The sequence below is a fragment of the Corythoichthys intestinalis genome, chromosome 8 (genome assembly GCF_030265065.1).
Source record: "Corythoichthys intestinalis isolate RoL2023-P3 chromosome 8, ASM3026506v1, whole genome shotgun sequence".
Classification (NCBI taxonomy): domain Eukaryota; kingdom Metazoa; phylum Chordata; class Actinopteri; order Syngnathiformes; family Syngnathidae; genus Corythoichthys; species Corythoichthys intestinalis.
In genome coordinates, this window is record NC_080402.1 from 12526062 (window position 1) to 12545092 (window position 19031).

At 38.0% G+C, this 19031-nt stretch overlaps 1 protein-coding gene across 1 annotated transcript in view; it reads left to right on the forward strand.

Annotated features, from left to right (window-relative positions):
- The first annotated feature begins 2738 nt into the window (after nt 1–2738).
- LOC130920882 (cytoplasmic phosphatidylinositol transfer protein 1-like) overlaps nt 2739–19031 on the forward strand; it is a 131163-nt gene continuing 114870 nt past the window's right edge. Inside the window, exon 1 of the mRNA XM_057844400.1 lies at nt 2739–3017. Coding sequence (XP_057700383.1) covers nt 2970–3017 — 48 coding nt within the window. The 5' untranslated portion in view covers nt 2739–2969. The remainder of the gene's footprint in view (nt 3018–19031) is intronic.

Sequence of the window (19031 nt, forward strand, 5' to 3'; positions counted from 1 at the left end):
AGTTAATTAGTGCCTGTGAAAGCGATCCAGACCCCCTCAAGATATAAAAGAGCTGTCATTCAACTAGTTGTTAGTCGACATGTCATCACAAATGTTATGGAAATATTTTATAAAGGTTGAATAGCTACCCAGTGTTGCTTTAAATGAATCTATTATAATTTTCTCGAGTTTATGTGCCGTGTCCGCTAATCGTGGGTGGAGGGGGGGATATGGATTCTGGAAAGTCTACTACTGTACTAGTTGTAAATGGTAGAGGTTTGGGCCGAGGTGTAAAAATGATTTTCTCAACGCCCTTGGCCACAACTTCATGCTAATTATTGAATCTACACAGTCACAAAACCCCTTTAACACATGGAACTGATAGGACAAGGGTGCTTATTGATCATTTGCAAGCTCCGGGAATCCTCGTGCTTTGTTTAGCCGCAGTTAAAAGAAATCAATGTGGTGCCGTGGTTTCCCATGTCAATAAAAGCAAGTGTCTGGGGTCCTGTTAATGTACGTATGCACCCAATCAATGGTTTGATCGACACAGACAGACCATCTCACAGACTGACTGAGAGACAGACAGTGATAAAAACATTTAATTTACAAATATCCATCATCTTTTAATTAATATGAATAGACTTTGTTTCCATTTGATGGTGATTTAAATTTAAAAAATATATATATACTGTATCTCTCTCTCTCTCTCTCTCTCTCTCTCTATATATATATATATATATACAGTGTATATATATATATATATATATATATATATATATATATATATATATATATATATATATATATATACACACACCGTATTGGCCCGGATATAAGACGGCCCTGATTATAAGACACACCCCACCCCCTTTTTAAGACTCAAGTTTGAAAAAAGACTTTTTGAACACCAAATTAATTTTTGTACAGAAAATTAATTACAGTACATCTGAAACAAATGATTATAACAATATATTTGAGGAAAAAAACATGTTATTTTGCCTCATTCAAATCTTAATATCTGAACAATATGTAAACTAAAGTGCAATCACATTCTTAAATGAATGGTTTCTGGTTTTTGAAATGTAAATAAACCAATCTATTTTGATAAAACAACAAAATTGCAATAACTGCATTAACTATCAAAGTGAAGTCTAAATGTAACTGTAGTCTTGAAACAATCTGAAAAAGGAAAAACATTGCAATAAAATAATGCAAACTGGTTAAACTTGAGAGTATCTGAGATCTGTCATGACAGAACATCGCTTCAATGATATCTGGCGCCATCTAGCGTCGTGAATGGGTACAATGTCTAGACCGCGAATATGAGACGACCCCCACTTTTTCAGTCTTAATTCAATGCAAAAAACACTGTCTTATATTCCGGCCAATACGGGCCAATATGATATATATATATATATATATATATATTTTTTTTTTTTTAACAGGCGGGATTTTAATTTCTTTAATTAATCACGTTAAAATATTTGACGCAATTAACGCACATGCCCTGCTCAAACAGACTAAAATGACAGTGTCATGTCCATTTGTTACTTGTGTTTTTTGGTGTTTTTTCGCCCTCTGCTGGCGCTTGGGTGCGACTGATTTTATTTGGGTCACATTTTGGCTAGGACATTTTTGTCTTTATTATTCAAGCAAAAAATAAGTTGCTTCAAAAAAAGTTATATTTTCCCCCAAAAAATCACCTCAATAAAAAAGAAAGAAATTTCAATCATAGAAAAAGTTTTTGAATGCGCTATTTTTCTTTGATTTTTTTTTTTTTTTTTTTTTGATTGAAGCAACTTTTTTGATTGAAGTAATGTTGATTTGTATTTGGGTCACATTTTGGCTAGGACATTTTTGTCTTTAATATTCAATCAAAAAATAAATTGCTTCAAAAACATTTATATTTTCCAAAAGAAAAATCACCTCAATCAAAAAAAGAAATTTCAATCATAGAAAAAGTTTTTGAATGCGTAAAAATATTTGCGATTGAAACATTTGCATTTGAACACTTAATTTTTCATCAAAAAAGTTTTCTTTGATTGAAGCAATTCTTTTTGTGTTTGGGCCATATTATGGGTAGGACATTTGTGTCTAAATCATTCAATCCCCCAAAAAGTTGCTTCAATAAAAAAAAAAAAAATGTTCAATCCAACAAAAAAAATCATTTGAAAAATAAAATTGCCCTCCCATATTTTTATTTATGTATTTTTTGTTGAAAATTCTACGCAAAGCAAATGACCGTCTAAGGTGCTAGTCACATAGTCTGTTTGAAAAATAATTTTACAGTTTTATTGCTTTACAACTTTTATATATAAAGTCAATTACATGCAATGACACTTTTAGGCCACCAGGGGGGGCTGCCCCCCCCCAAAAAAAAAAAAAAAAAAAAAAAATCAGCTTATGCGTGTAGAACGAATTGCAGTAACCCGGTAGTATCATCACCCCGAGCGTCCATTGCGTGCCTAAAACATGGCGCCCTCCGTAGGTCAAAACATGTACCAAATATTATAGATTTTTAAATAAATGGCAATATTTTATGTGTTTCTAACAACATATTTTAGTAAAAGAGAACAATTGCGGCTTATTAGAGCCTACAAGTCTTTAAGTCCGAGATTCCCTTTAACGCTTATATGGTGATTTAAATGATTAGCTATTTTAAATTTTTTGTCACGGTTAACGCGTCAAGCTCTTATTTTGAAGCGTAAAACCTCCCAATTTCCGGGTTTGCTTACTGCCAGCTTGTTGCTAACTCCTGACTCTTGAGCTTTAAAGGAGGGGACAAATCCTCCAAACCAAGCTGGTTTGCCACTCTTACGTTCCACGACCGGACACTCTCCCAACGTTTCGGATGAGCGAAGTCAGAAAGTCGTCTTCCCCGTATGCGCTAATACGAACCCAAGGAGTTTTAGATTTTTGTGGAACGTACATCCCTGTGCGGAGGGAACATTGTGAGACTCATTGCAGCAGCACGCAGCACATGGAAGATGTTGCTGAAGGAGTACAGGATATGCATGCCGCTCACTGTGGAGGAGGTGAGTGATTTTCTAATAATTTGTGGCATTTTAATGTTCGCATGAAAGCTGGAGTTCAGCAAACTGTTTGCTAACTCGGGAAGTTTGCGTGCGCGCAAGTTGGTGCGGGCTAGATCTACATTATTTCTGAAGCGGTATCACACACAAATGTCTTGTTTCGCATGTTTTAGTGTCATTCGTTGATGTGACTATTTGATTCAAAATGTATTGATTCCTATTTTCAAATTGTTTTTGGGAGTGTATCACACTGTTGTTCCTGCTTCTGCAGGAAAATGGCTCATCTGTTGTTAGAGTAAAAATAAAGAGCAAAAAAGTAAGTTCAACTTCAGTTGAGTCATAATGGGTTCCTTGGGCAATGGTTTCCTTAATACAGTTATCCCTTGTTTTTCGCGATTAATGGGGACCAGAACCCGCCGCGATAAGTGAAAAACCGCGAAGTAGCGCAAAAAAAAAAAAAAAAAAAATTGTGTGTGTACAATGTCACCATCGTTAACTTCAATAAGCAACTCCAATGCACACAGTGCTTGCCTGGGGAATCAGAGAGCAAAGAGAGAGGGAGGGAGCGACAGTGACACGGATCCGCGTTTGACTGAGGGCGCGAAGTTTGAAGCACGAAGTAGCGAGGGATCACTGTACCATCTTTTCCAGTTGCTGATGTCTACAATGATCCTGTTGAAATAATTCATTGCGGACCTTATTCATGTGATCAAACCAAATATATAGTTGTGGTCAAAAGTTTACATACAATTGTGAAGAACATAATGTCATGGCTCTCTTGAGTTTCCAGTTATTTCTACAACTCTGATTTTTCTCTGATAGAGTGATTGGAACAGATACTTCTTTGTCACAAAAAACATTCATGAAGTTTGGTTCCTTTATGACTTTATTATGGGTGAACAGGAAAAAAGTGATCAAATCTGCTGGGTCAAAAATATACATACAGCAGCGCTAATATTTGGTAACATGTCCCTTGGCCATTTTCACTTCAATTAGGCGCTTTTGGTAGCCATCCACAATCTTCTGGCAAGCTTCTGGTTGAATCTTTGACCACTCCTCTTGACAGAATTGGTGCAGTTCAGTTAAATTTGATGGCTTTCTGACATGGACTTGTTTCTTCCTTCCTGTTTGTCCCTTTTTGTTATATTTATTTATTTTTATTCCATTTGTGATTAAATGCGATCTTTTGTCTTGGTTTTCACGTTGTATTGATTTAAATGTGATTTTTATGATCTTCATGTGATGTAAAGCACGTTGAATTGTGCTATATAAATAAATTTGCCTTGCCTTGCCTTCAGCATTGTCCACAAGTTCTCAATGGGGTTTAAGTCAGGACTTTGGGAAGGCCATTCGAAAACCTTAATTCTAGCCTGATTTAGCCATTCCATTACCACTTTTGATGTGTGTTTGGGGTTATTGCCCTGTTGGAACACCCAACTGCACCCAAGACCCAATCTTCGGGCTGATGACGTTAGGTTATCTTGAAGAATTTGAAGGTAATCCTCCTTCTTCATTATCCAATTTACTCTCTGTAAAGCACCAGTTCCATTGGTAGCAAAACAGCCCCACAGCATGACACTACCACCACCGTGCTTGACGGTAGGCATGGTGTACTTGGGGTTAAAGGCCTCACCTTTTCTCCTCCAAACATATTGCTGGGCATTGTGGCCAAACAGCTCGATTTTTGTTTTGTCTGACCACAGAACTTTCCTCCAGAAGGTCTTATCTTTGTCCATGTGATCAGCAGCAAACTTCAATCGAGCCTTAAGGTGCCGCTTTTGGAGCAAGGGCTTCCTTCTTGCACGGCAGCCTCTCAGTCCATGGAGATGCAAAACACGCTTGACTGTGGACACTGACACCTGTGTTCCAGCAGCTTCTAATTCTTGGCAGATTTGCTTTTTGGTGATTCTCGGTTGAATCTTCACCCTCCTGACCAATTTTCTCTCAGCAGCAGGTGATAGCTTGCGCTTTCTTCCTGATCGTGGCAGTGACAAAACGGTGCCATGCACTTTATACTTACAAACAATTGTTTGCACTGTTGCTCTTGGGACCTGCAGCTGCTTTGAAATGGCTCCAAGTGACTTTCCTGACTTGTTCAAGTCAATGATTCGCTTATTCAGATCCATGTATGTATATTTTTGACCCAGCTGATTTGATCACTTTTTCTGTTAACCCATAATAAAGTCATAAAAGAACCAAACTTCATGAATGTTTTTTGTGACAAAGAAGTATCTGTTCCAATCACTCTATCGGAGAAAAATCAGAGTTGTAGAAATAACTGGAAACTCAAGAGAGCCATGACATTATGTTCTTCACAAGTGTATGTAAACTTTTGACCACAACTGTAACTTTGGAAAAACTATTCGTATAGAATCACCACTGCCTGGATGTATTCTAGCTTGATTTAAGTTTTGGCCTTGAAAACCAGCTTTTCTGCCTTGTTCAGATGCCATCACAACAAGTGGTCCATCTAAGCAGGGGCGCTGCCAGGGATTTTGGGCCCCATGAAAAGATATCACTTTGGGCCCCACCACCAGTGCCGGGACACACACACACATTTAGAGTATCAACTATGTAATTTCCTGCATTCTGGTGAATCTTTACACACTAATTTGTGCGTTTTCTGCATTAGATGAAAATATATTTATGTAACCATACAGTGTATAGAGCAATAATGAATAGACTTATATAATTTATAAGAAATGTACTGAAAATCTTTTACAATCTAAATTAAAGTTGCACCGATTCCGATACCAGTATCAGCAGGGGCCGCCAATGTGGGCCGAATTGGTGGTATCGGTATCAACAAGTACCAACATTTAAGGCGCCGATACCATCTACTGGCATCACTTGAACGCAACAAGTGAGCTAGATTCCCAAATCCCGATGCATGACAGCTGTAGGATTTTATCTTTGTTTACCAAATGAAATTAACACATTCGTCTTCAGTAATAAGTGTGTTCACAACAACGCAAATCCGCGATGATACACTGCCCATACACATACGGCATTCACAATCTGTGAGCATTTGGTATCAGAAAGGTTAAGACCGTGGGACACTAAGCAAACTCACGGTTTCATGATGAACAATAAGTGGCTTACAATAAGTAATTAAGAGCGCCGTACTTCAGACTTGTCCTGTTTTATGAAAGTCGATTGTCATATGCTGGTGTTGTGCAGTAATGAGCAGACGTGACTTCTGTGGCCTTGGTTAACTTTCTTATTTCCCAGAAAACACTCTCGTGCACACACTATAGATCATCAAATAGCAACCTAGATGTGCTACGTTAGATCCTATGCCATTAGCTGCGTAAGCCCAGAGTGACGCGTAGTCCATATACTACATTGATGATTTAAAAACCGCCATGACTGAATGGAAATTAAGCTGGGCAAATCAATCCATACTAGTGACTATAGATAATGCTGCAAATACTGTTAATTCAGTACTTGACACAAATGGACTCGGATCACAAATAGGATGTTTTGCTTATGTGGTAAATATAGCAATCAACAGTGTGCCCCAACTCACTTTACAAACAGCATAGATTGTTCTCAGCAGTTTTATACAAAATTTCTTCAGATCTGTAAGAAATAAGCACATAAATTTGATAACCCGATTTTTGTTTTTAAAAACATATCTGCAGTACCGCGCACTGCGAGTCATTGACTGGTGTAAATGCGCACCACTGCTCCCGGTCTGATCGAAGGAAGGGCGGACCAAACCATTTAATGAAAATACGGGGGTTGGGGGAGGGGTGGCTGGCAATACATATGCTCTCTGTGTGTTTACTTTTTGCCAGAAACAAAACAAGAAAAAGAAACCCTTCGTTTTATTCCTATTAAAATTAAAGTGATTAATATTTAAATTTGCAAATGATTACCTAATGTTCTAATTTCCTTTGTGGTCCCCATCAGGGTATGGACCCTTAAAATCAATATCACTTTTCACCCCTATAAGGCGCTCATGCATCTAAGTGTTGGCCATGATCATTGATCAGGTCAACTTTATTGACAAGTGTTCACAGGAAATGAAGCACACATTAAATTTGAGTCCTCTTTCATTCAAGGTGCAAAATATGGAATGTAAAAACTAAAAGTTCAGCACAGTTGAAAAGATTGGGACATGCTTCTGCAGTCAGATGAATGTAAGTGACTTTGGAGACTCTGTAGGAGAAGTCTTTGCATGGCTAGAGAACCGTCAAAACCTCCCGGATCTTTCATGACTCTGGTTTTGCATGACAACCATGTTGTCTTCAAGAGCTTCACATGACTGTCTAGTTGCTGAGATGTAAGGCAGACCGTATTTTTGTTGTCAGTACAAAATATAATGCTCAAATTTAGTTCATTTAGTTGAGATATACTCATTTAGTAGTGTTTGTGGAGGACCTATGTAGATGTTGCCCAGTGCTGTGTCTGATGTCAACTTTCCCTGAGAAATGTCTTGTAACTCGGGGGCTTTCGTGTACAAGGTTGTTGATTAAATCATGTGCCTTTTTAACATTAGCAGTTTTTAACTAGATTTTGTGCATGTTGTATATAGAAACTGCTAGATTCTAATACTACCAAAATGCATTAGTTGACATTTTCTTTTATCCCAAACACTTGTTTTAGGTTGTTTTATTTATATGACATGTATCGGCGACTACTTCCGCCTTCATCAGAGTGTCACTGGTGTTGGTGTGACACGCCTTTATCAGGTGATGGATGAAGGCGTGACTCGCCTGTCAGATTTGACAGGGGAGTCACGCCCTCTGCTGACAATTCACTCTTCTATAATGCTGGTCTAGGTAGTTGAGAGCATATAAGCCCCCTCGTCTCTGTTGATGGTCCTCAGGCACTGCTTGCGGATTTCAATGGCCTCCCTATTTGTTTTCTTCGGTGCGAATGACTCTGGCATTTTCCCAGTCCATAATATGGTTTTCCTTTTGCAGTGCTTGGTGATGGCTGACTCGTGGTGTTCCTGTTGTGCCTATTCTTTTTTTTTTTTTTTTTGCCCTTGTTTGTCTTATTGCTGTCTCCATCTCACACTCCTTCTTGTGTTGTTTTTCTTGAAATAAAGCTCCTCCCTGTCTCCCATTATGTATGATTTATTACATGATTTGCATGGAATTTTATGAATAGTTATATTTGTTTTCTGAGTGGATTTTGTCCTTTGGATGGACCAATATCTGGCGGAGTGTTGTGTGTGTTGTATTTTTTCATGACTCTCACGTACGGCAACGTCACCATATCTCTGTGTTCTTGTTTTGTTTTCTCTTTTCCCCCCTGTGTTGTTTTTATTTTTAACCTGTCCTGCACATTTTGCTGTTGCCAATGGCGTACCGCAAGCAACACGTCACTTCCACTCATTAATATTCATGACATTAGCTACTGTTGCTAAGGAGGGACAAGCCACCGTTTGTCCCTAATAGGAAATGAATGGAAATTGTGTACGAAGGAGATGTTTACAGAGCCAAACCTACCAATTCTCTCCGAAAATGATGTCCCTGGTGCCAAATTCACTGGCAAAGATGTGGAAGAACATGAAAATGTTCAGTTAAAGAGATGGCTTGAGTGTCAAAGGCTGAAAAAGACGAAGAAAAAAAAACGAGCCGACCTAAGCATAGCCTTAGCTTTTTCATCGACACGACTGACAATGACATTCTACTGTTTCAACAAACTGTCCCTTACCATCAGCCCTGTCTTTCTTATACATCCTCTGATTGTCCTACGTTCCTGACCGTTCTTGGGGGTAATTTAGTTAGCTTTGTGTAGCGATTGCAAATGCTACTCAGTGACAGCCAACAACACTTATTTTTTTCATTGATAACAAATCTTAATTCTATAATTTATTCACACTTCCTCCTTACTAAAGTTTTTTTTTTCTTTAAATATATAACAGAAACTGTAACAGTGGCAGTCAGATACCATTGTAATTCTTTTCAGGTCATTCATTGTCAGACAGAAGCAGTACGGCACAACGTTACACTAAAAAATAAATGTTAAAAATATCAAAATGGCTTCTCTCTTTGTCCTCTGAAAGACCATGCCAACCCAACAAAATGTTACTGCATATGAAATGTGAATGGATTCACAGAGCTGGTGTTAAAATCCGCTCAAGTTGATTCGGTCTTCACATTTTTTCCTCCCGAGTTTTTGGTTTCCGGAAACTATGAAGAAAACATCCTTCATATGTCGTAATGTCTCTACAAGTTCTACAAGTTCCAAAAAAGCAACGTGTGATCGGCATGTTCGTTTTTGAAAGATTACCGGACAAAAGTAGCACAAATTACATTGTTTCTATGCGAGGGCGGGTCTATAATGTCCCACTTCGGCTTTACTTCCGCTTTACGATGCGACTTCACGGTCTAAAAATAGCATGTGTGCGGTACGCCATTGTGTTTTTAGTGCATAAAAGAAAAAGTCAACTAATCTATAAGTGTGGACAAAATGAACTCAATACAACTACCAAGATGCATGTTAACTTTGAGTGTAACGGTTCACTCTTTTCAAAATGTTTGTGTAGCCTTATAAATGGTGCACTTCCAATGATCATCGTCTCTAAAATGACCTAGGTGCTGCCGAATCAACACTGGATTCCGTTATTAGGTCTTAAAATTTTTGTTTTGATTTTGAAATTGCGGAAATATGTTTCCAAACTATAATACACAGACACTCGTATTTATGCATCGATGTTTGTCATCAATCATTTCACAAAATAACTTTATGGCCAAAATATAATACTGCGCCACAGTGAATGCAATACAAAATCTGATTACACACAGTTTCACACACATGGATTTGAGACACGCACACATCCCGTGCAGCCACTTGAGTGACACACACCCCATTGTGTGCATTCAGATTATTTGTCTATCGGGGCTCTCAACGCATGTCTAAAATTAGAAGCTAAAGATAATTGCTCCCTTGCACTGGCATGCACATTGCAAACAACTTGACAACACCTTTTCTCTCTCAATTGCCACCATGCTGTCAGTGGTCATTTGTTGACGAGCATCTTGGTGCTTTTGAGGTTTGGTCACTCCCCTGTCACAGGCGTCTGTCGACACCATCTGGAAAAAGAGAACCTTAACAAGATGGAGCATTTTGTACGCTGTGAAGCGTGTGTTGATGGCATGTGGCATACAAATACTGTGCATGTATTTTCTTTAATGGATTTTCAACAAATTGTGCCGAAGTCTCAACAATGATGACAATATGTCTACATGTGAAGGTTTAAATTAAACCACAAGACAATTGCTTGTATAACCAACTTCCTGTTGTTACATACGTATATGTATTGCTGCCAAGAAAGCAATTTCCGGCATAATGAAATTGTACCTTCTCATGATGAAAGACCTGATGCAGAAATAATTTCAAAACTTGAACGTGACCTAGCATGTCTATTTTTGAAATTTGATCGACGAATTCTGTTTTTTTTTTTGTGTGATGTTTAAAGAGCACCAAACAGATACAACACGTGACAATATTTCCACTGACAATTGTGAGTCTCCTTCCCCAAATCAGGAGTCTGGTATTGCCACAAAATTAAATGTATTTTCACATTGCGCTTAGTTTGCATAGTGCCATTCATAGTGTAGGGCTCGGCATGATGCAGGTTGGACCGTGCAAGCATGCCAATATCTGGCATTGGTTGCTAAGCGCCCAAACTGAATATATTACACAGTGGTATGAAAAAGTATTGAAATTCATCAAATTTCTGCATAAAATCACCATCAAAGGTTATTTGATCTTTGTCAAAGTCACACAGATTTAAAAACGGTGTGTGCTTTAACTAAAACCACCCAAACATTTATAGATTTTCATATTTTAATAAGGATAGCATGCAAACAATGACAGAAGAGGGAAAAATAAATAAGTAAACCCTCTGCCTAAGCAGACTTAAAAAGCAATTGAAACAATTTTTTAACAAACAGGTGTGTGCCAAATCTCTGATGAGTGGTTTAACGCTGCCCTGCCCACTATAAAACACACACTTAGTAAGAATTGTCTTGGTAAGAAGCATTGTCTGATGTGCATCATGGCTCTGTTAAAAGAGCTGTCTGAAGACCTGCAATCAAGGGTTGTCGATTTGTATAAAGCTGGGAAACGACACAAAACCATCTCTAAAAGTCTGGATGTTCGTCAATCGACAGTCAACGAAGTTGTCTACGAATGGAGAGAGTTTGGCACTGTTGCTTATCTCCCAAGGAGTGGCCGTCCACCAAAGATGACGCCAAGAGTTCAGCGCAGAATAAAGGTAAGAGGTAAAAAAGAACCCTAGAGTGTCTGCTAAACACCTACAGAAATCACTAGCACAGTCCAATATCTCTGTGCACACATCAATTATATGTAAAACTATGGCCAAGAATGGTGTTCATTGGAGGACTCCGCAGAGTAAGCCACTGCTGTCTAAAAAAAAAAACATTGTTGCTTGTTTAATGTTCACAAAAAGGCATTTGGACACTCCACAGAAGTTTGGGCAAAATATTTTGTGGACTGATGAAACTAAAGTTGAATTGTTTGGGAGTAACACACAACGTCGTGTGTGTGGGAAAAAATAGAACAGCTCACCAACGTCAACACCTCATCCCCACCGTGAAGCATGGTGAAGGGAGCATCATGATTTGGGGCTGTCTGCTGCCTCAGGGCCTGGACAACTTGCAATCATTAATGGAAGAATGAATTCAAAAGTTTATCAGGATGTTTTGCAGGAAAATCTGAGGCCGTCTGTCAGACAGTTGAAGCTAAAAAAAAAAAAAAAAAAAAATGGATGGATGCTGCAACAAGACAATAATCTAAAAAAACAGAAGTACATCCACTGCAGAATGGTTGCAGAAGAAGAAATACATGTTCTCGAGTGGCCAAGTCAAAGTCCAGACTTGAGCCCCATTGAGATGCTGTGGCATGACCTAAAGACGGCAATTCATGCCAGACAACCCAGGAATTTGACTGAGCTATAGCAATTTTTTGAGAAGAATGGGCCAAAATTAGTCCTGATCGATATGGCAGACTGATCTGCAGCTACCGAAAGCGTCTGATTGAAATTATTGCTGCCAAAGGGTGGGGCACAAAATATTAAATGTGGTGGTACACTTACTTATTTCCCCCTTTCTGTCATTGTTTGCGTACTATCTTCATTAAAATATGATAACCTATAAATGTGTGGGTGGTTTTAGTTGAAGCAGACACTGTTTTTTCATATGCATAAATTTGAGAAATTCCAAAAGTTTGATACTTTTTCATACTAAATATATAAATATATATATGTATTAGGCCTGTCAAAATTATCGTGTTAACGGCGGTAATTAATTTTTTTAAATTACGTTAAAATATTTGACGCAATTAACGCACATGCCCCGCTCAAACAGACTAAAATGACAATACACTGTAATGTCTGCTTGTTACTTGTTTTTTGGTGTTTGGCGCCCTCTGCTGGTGTTTGGGTCCAACTGATTTTATGGGTTAGTACCATGAGTGAGCATGGTGTAATTATTGACATCAGCAATGGCGAGCTACTAGTTTATTTTTTGATTGAAAATTTTAAAAATTTTACAAATTTTAATAAAACGAAAACATTAAGAGGGGTTTTAATATAAAATTTCTATAACTTGTACTAACATTTATCTTTTAAGAACTACAAGTCTCTCTATCCATGGATCGCTTTAAGAGAATGTTAATGATGTTAATGCCATCTTGTTGATTTATTGTTATAATAAACAAATACAGTACTTATGTGCCGTATGTTGAATGTATATATACATCTTGTCATATCTTTCCATTCCAACAATAATTTACAGAAAAATTGGCATATTTTATAGATGGTTTGAATTGCGATTAATTACGATTAATTTTTAAGCTGTAATTAACTCGATTAAAAACGTTAATCGTTTGACAGCCCTAATATGTAATATACATACAGTTGTGGTCAAAAGTTTACATACACTTGTGAAGAACATAATGTCATGGCTCTCTTGAGTTTCCAGTTATTTCTACAACTCTGATTTTTCTCTGATAGAGTGATTGGAACAGATACTTCTTTGTCACAAAAAACATTCATGAAGTTTGGTTCTTTTATGACTTTATTATGGGTTAACAGAAAAAGTGATCAAACCTGCTGGGTCAAAAATATACATACATGGATTTGAAAAAGCGAATCATTGACTTGAACAAGTCAGGAAAGTCACTTGGAGCCATTTCAAAGCAGCTGCAGGTCCCAAGAGCAACAGTGCAAACAGATGTTTGTAAGTATAAAGTGCATGGCACTGTTTTGTCACTGCCACGATCAGGAAGAAAACGCAAGCTATCACCTGCTGCTGAGAGAAAATTGGTCAGGAGGGTGAAGATTCAACCGAGAATCACCAAAAAACAGATCTGCCAAGAATTAGAAGCTGCTGGAACACAGGTGTCAGTGTCCACAGTCAAGCGTGTTTTGCATCTCCATGGACTGAGAGGCTGCCGTGCAAGAAGGAAGCCCTTGCTCCAAAAGCGGCACCTTAAGGCTCGACTGAAGTTTGCTGCTGATCACATGGACAAAGATAAGACCTTCTGGAGGAAAGTTCTGTGGTCAGACAAAACAAAAGTCGAGCTGTTTGGCCACAATGCCCAGCAATATGTTTAGAGGAGAAAAGGTGAGGCCTTTAACCCAAAGTACACCATGCCTACCGTCAAGCATGGTGGTTGTGTTATTATGCTGTGGGGCTGTTTTGCTGCCAATGGAACCGGTGCTTTACAGAGAGTAAATGGGATAATGAAGAAGGAGGATTACCTTCAAATTCTTCAAGATAACCTAACGTCATCTGCCCGAAGATTGGGTCTTGGGCGCAGTTGGGTGTTCCAACGGGACAATGACCCCAAACACACATCAAAAGTGGTAATGGAATGGCTAAATCAGGCTAGAATTAAGGTTTTCGAATGGCCTTCCCAAAGTCCTGACTTAAACCCCATTGAGAACTTGTGGACAATGCTGAAGAAACAAGTCCATGTCAGAAAGCCATCAAATTTAACTGAACTGCACCAATTCTGTCAAGAGGAGTGGTCAAAGATTCAACCTGAAGCTTGTGGATGGCTACTAAAAGCGCCTAACTGAAGTGAAAATGGCCAAGGGACATGTTACCAAATATTAGCGTTGTATGTATATTTTTGACCCAGCAGATTTGATCACTTTTTTCTGTTCACCCATAATAAAGTCATAAAAGAACCAAACTTCATGAATGTTTTTTGTGACAAAGAAGTATCTGTTCCAATCACTCTATCAGAGAAAAATCAGAGTTGTAGAAATAACTGGAAACTCAAGAGAGCCATGACATTATGTTCTTCACAAGTGTATGTAAACTTTTGATCACAACTGTATATATTTTATTATAAACCCAGATAATTGGGATGCAATAACTAAAGATGAAAGGAAAATACTGAATAATATACATGCAACTAGCAAGAGAACAGAAGTGTTAGCTGATATTCTAGTAAGAAAATGCCCAATAAGGTGACTACTACTTAATTTTCTTAAGTTACTAATGTCTAACCAAGAGGGAGTCATATAGGCTACTTCTTTTGTTTGTTCTTATCACAGTAGCACAGCATGTCATCCTTGTGTCTTAAAGGTTTCCTGGCTGTCTGAAAATAGAGGGCGGAAGGCAGCTGGAACTTCGGATACATGATGTAAAACAAAATGACTCAAGTGATGATTTGTGGTAATTGTGAAATTGTGGGTAGTATTGTGATGAATTTCCTCAAACTTTTGAGCTAATGGTGAATGCTTTTGCGCGTGTGGATGCATGTGCATGTGTTTTCATTAGACAAGGTCATGGCTGACTATATTCTCCGGAAACAAGGTCTCTGCTGGTTTTATGACAGTTGCGTCACACATTACTGTAGATGTAGGTCAGACATTCTTCAAAGTGTTTATTCAAGTTGAATTGTAAACACTAAGGAAACGTTTAGCAATATTGGTCTCGATGAGTCATTTAAAAAATGTGCCATTAAGATGAAAATTGCGAATCCTACTCCATTGAGTATAATCCATTCCAGTCAGGCTGGCCGTCTGCATCTGCCGCCACACCCAACTGCTTTGGAAAGAATGAAGAACTTGATGCGTCACACTAGACATAATATCACTGCGTATATTTCCCTACTACAGCCTCTTTCACTTAGACCTCTTAGTCTTCTGCTGACATAATTATTTGCAAGCTTGCTCCGCGAAATGCTGACATCATGCAAAACTGGTTACCCTTAGCCAGCATTTTTCTTTGGCCACATTAACGATGTCATGTTCATCCAGAATAAAACATACTGCATAGTGAGGAATATTGGAGTATAACACAAATGCTCGTCCAGGTTTATTTTCTTAAAATCATCTCTTTAATACTGTAAATATACCTAAGTCTATGTATGCATGATCTTAAATGTAAACATACATACAGTCATGTGAAAAATTTAGGACACTCTATGGAAGCCTGTGTGTTTTCTAAAATATTTGGTCATATGGCTATTTAATATCATATTTAACAATCTTGAGAGATTCAAGTAATAGACCCAAACAATTAAAACTGGAAGAAAAAAAAAACTTTCCGTAAAATGTAATTTTAAATACCGTAATTTCCCGAATATAAGGCGCACCCGTGTATAACGCGCACCCCAAATTTACTTGTAAAATCTAGGGAAAATTATTGTACCCGTGTATAACGCGCACTCTAATTTTAGCACCAATAAATAGAAGAATACAAGAAAACAGAACTCGTGTACAGATACAGAAATGTCATTTTACTGACTGATGAAACACAACACAAGCATAGCACATTGGTAGGCAAGGCAAGGCAAATTTATTTATATAGCACAATTCAACACAAGGCAATTCAAAGTGCTTTACATCACATGAAGATCATTAAAATCACTTTTAAATCAATACAACGTAAAAACCAAGACAATCAAAATCGTGTACAGATACAGAAATGTCATTTTACTGACTGATGAAACACAACACAAGCATAGCACATTGGTAGGCAAGGCAAGGCAAATTTATTTATATAGCACAATTCAACACAAGGCAATTCAAAGTGCTTTACATCACATGAAGATCATTAAAATCACTTTTAAATCAATACAACGTAAAAACCAAGACAATCAAAATCGGAAATAAAATTATACATAAAAATCGCATTTAATAACAAATAGAGTAAAAATAACTACTACTAATAATAATTGAAATCAGCAATGGAGATAAGCACAAGCGGAATAGAAAGCAAGTAGATTGAAATATATAGACAGTTATGGATATGCAGTGCTAAACAAAAGCATTTTTTGCCCTGATTTAAAAGAGCTAACAGTTTGAGCATACTTCAGACGTTCATGTAACTTGTTCCAGAGGTGAGGAGCATCATAACTAAATGCTGCCTCACCCTGCTTGGTTCTTGTTCTTGGAACATGCAGGAGACCGGTTCCAGACGACCTTAGGGGTCTAGATGTCTCATAGGAATCTAACAAATCAAGCATGTATTTTGGTCCAAGGCCATTAAGTGTTTTGTAGACGAGCCGTAGTATTTTATAGTCTATCCTTTGACTCACTGGAATCCAGTGTAGCGATTTCAAAACCGGTGTAATGTGGTCCAGCTTCCTTGTACTTGTGAGGACTCTGGCTGCAGCATTCTGTACTAGCTGCAGCTTCCTGACTGATTTTTTATCAAGACGTTCAAAACATTACCGTAAACTGACAATATGTACAGTAATATGATTTGACAACTTCTCCAACTTACCAGAATCCAGGAGAAAACAAAACAGATGTGGCTTTTCTTTTAAAGGCTGCTGTATAACTTGCTCGTTTCATCATGATGAAAGTATGTTTCATCCATGGATTGATACGGTAAAATAAAAGTGAGGCTAGAAGTCGGAAAACCGAAAGCGTGCATCGCTGTAACAAGAGGAACTATTGTAATTTGGGTTTGTCGGACACAGGAAGTCTGTGTTGTGTTACGTTTGTTATGGTCAGAGTTGCCGAGTTGCAATAAACGTTGACTCAAATAAGTTCAAGAAACTAAATTCTGTGCTTTATGAAGAGTGAAAAAAGCAGAATTTAACAGACGAAATCATTCGACCAATCAGAGTGGTATTACCGAAACAAAATGGTGACGTCATGTACAGTAAAAGTTTTCTTCAACACAACATGTCCGTGTCAATAAAAAAAAAAATCTGTCCTTATATACAGTATATATATATATTTCTGTCTCCATCCATGAACCCGTGTATAATGCACACCCATGATTTTACAAGTTGATTTTGGGGAAAAAAGTGCGCGTTATACTCGGGAAATTACGGTAACTGCAATTTCTGTTGAGGTATAAATTAGACATTTAAAATAGCTAAAATCACACACAGGGGTATCGCATGAGGAACATCATTACCCAGGCTTGCCTGATTTAAACCTCACATTTAGTTTGTTGCGCCCCTAACTCTTGAAGTGAGAGAAAACACCATGGTGAGATCAAAGGAGCTGTTGAGCGTTTCAGAAATAAAACTGTAGACGCTTATGAGTCTGGCAAGGGATTTCTAAAGATCTCAAAAGATAAAATCAGCCATTCCACTGTCCGGAAAATAGTCTAAAAGTGGAAGGGATTCAAAACAACTTCCAACATGACCAGGTCTGACCGTCCAAGCAAGTTCACCCCGAGAGCAGATCGCAAGATGCTAAAAGAAGTCTCCAAAATCCCTTAAATGCCATCACGGGACCTACAGCAGGCTCTTGCCACTGTTGATTTGAAAGTGCATGCCTCTACAATCAGAAAGAGACGCTACAAGCTTAACCTTCATGGGAGGTGTGCACAGAAGAAATCTTTGCTCTCCAAGAAGAACATGAAGGCCAGACTGAAGTTTGCCAGGGTGAATGTAGACAAATAGGAGGACTTCTGGAATAATGTTCTTTGGACTGATGAATCTTAAAATTGAACTATTTGGACACCAGAACAGAGGACATGTTTGGCATAAACCCAATACAGCATTAGAGGAAAAGAACCTCATACCAACTGTGAAGCGTGGAGGTGGAAGTGTCATGGTTTGTGCATGCTTTGTTGCAGCAGGACCTGGCCAGCTCACCATCATAGAATACACCATGAATTCTATCGTGTATCAAAGGGTGCTTGAGGAACATGTGAGATCATCTGTGAAAAATTTTAAACTGAAGCGAAACTGGACACCGCAACATGACGATGACTCAAAACATACCAGTAAATCCAACAAGGACTGGCTGAAAAGAAAGAAATGTAGAGTCCTGGAATGGCAGAGTCAAAGCCCAGATCTTAATCCCATTGAGATGCTGTTGGGTGACTTGAAACGGGCTGTACATGCATGCATGTATTCTGCATTGAGGAGTGGGGCACTTTCTTCAGACCGATGTCAAAGACTGGTAGATGGCTACAAAAAGCGTCTCACTGAAGTTATTTCAGCCAAATGGGATAACACAAGCTATTAGGTGGTAGGGTGTCCTAACTTTTTCCTCAGTTAGAATAAGCCTTTTTGTTGATATATTTGGTTCAATGAGTAAAACAATGTTAATTTTTATTGTTTACCTGCAGTTAAATCACTTTCTTTTCCAAAGTTAAAAAAAGATTTTAAAAAAACAAAATCAGACATTGATATGTGAACATTTCTTAACTCATTCACTCGCAGCCATTTTCACCACAGCAAGACCCTTCGCTCCTGGCCGTTTTTCTGAATTTTGAATGATTTTGCAAGGCCCACAGAAAATTCTGTTCTATTGCTATATAAACATGGAACCCACCAAAAGAAAGACGACTCTCTTCTTTCATCATAAAAAAGTAAGTTCATATCTTTTTCCATTCTTTAGAAATCAGCATTAGAAAATAGCTTAGTTTGAGCAATTTTCCAATTTCTGATGAAAAAATGGAGAAAATGAGCTTTTTGTAAAAACCTACATTTCAAACATTGACTTTAACCAAACAATTTTTTGCATTAGTTACATCCCAAACATCTGAATAATGTTTTCCTTTTACAAAATACCATGAACAACCAGACAAATAGGGCTTTTGA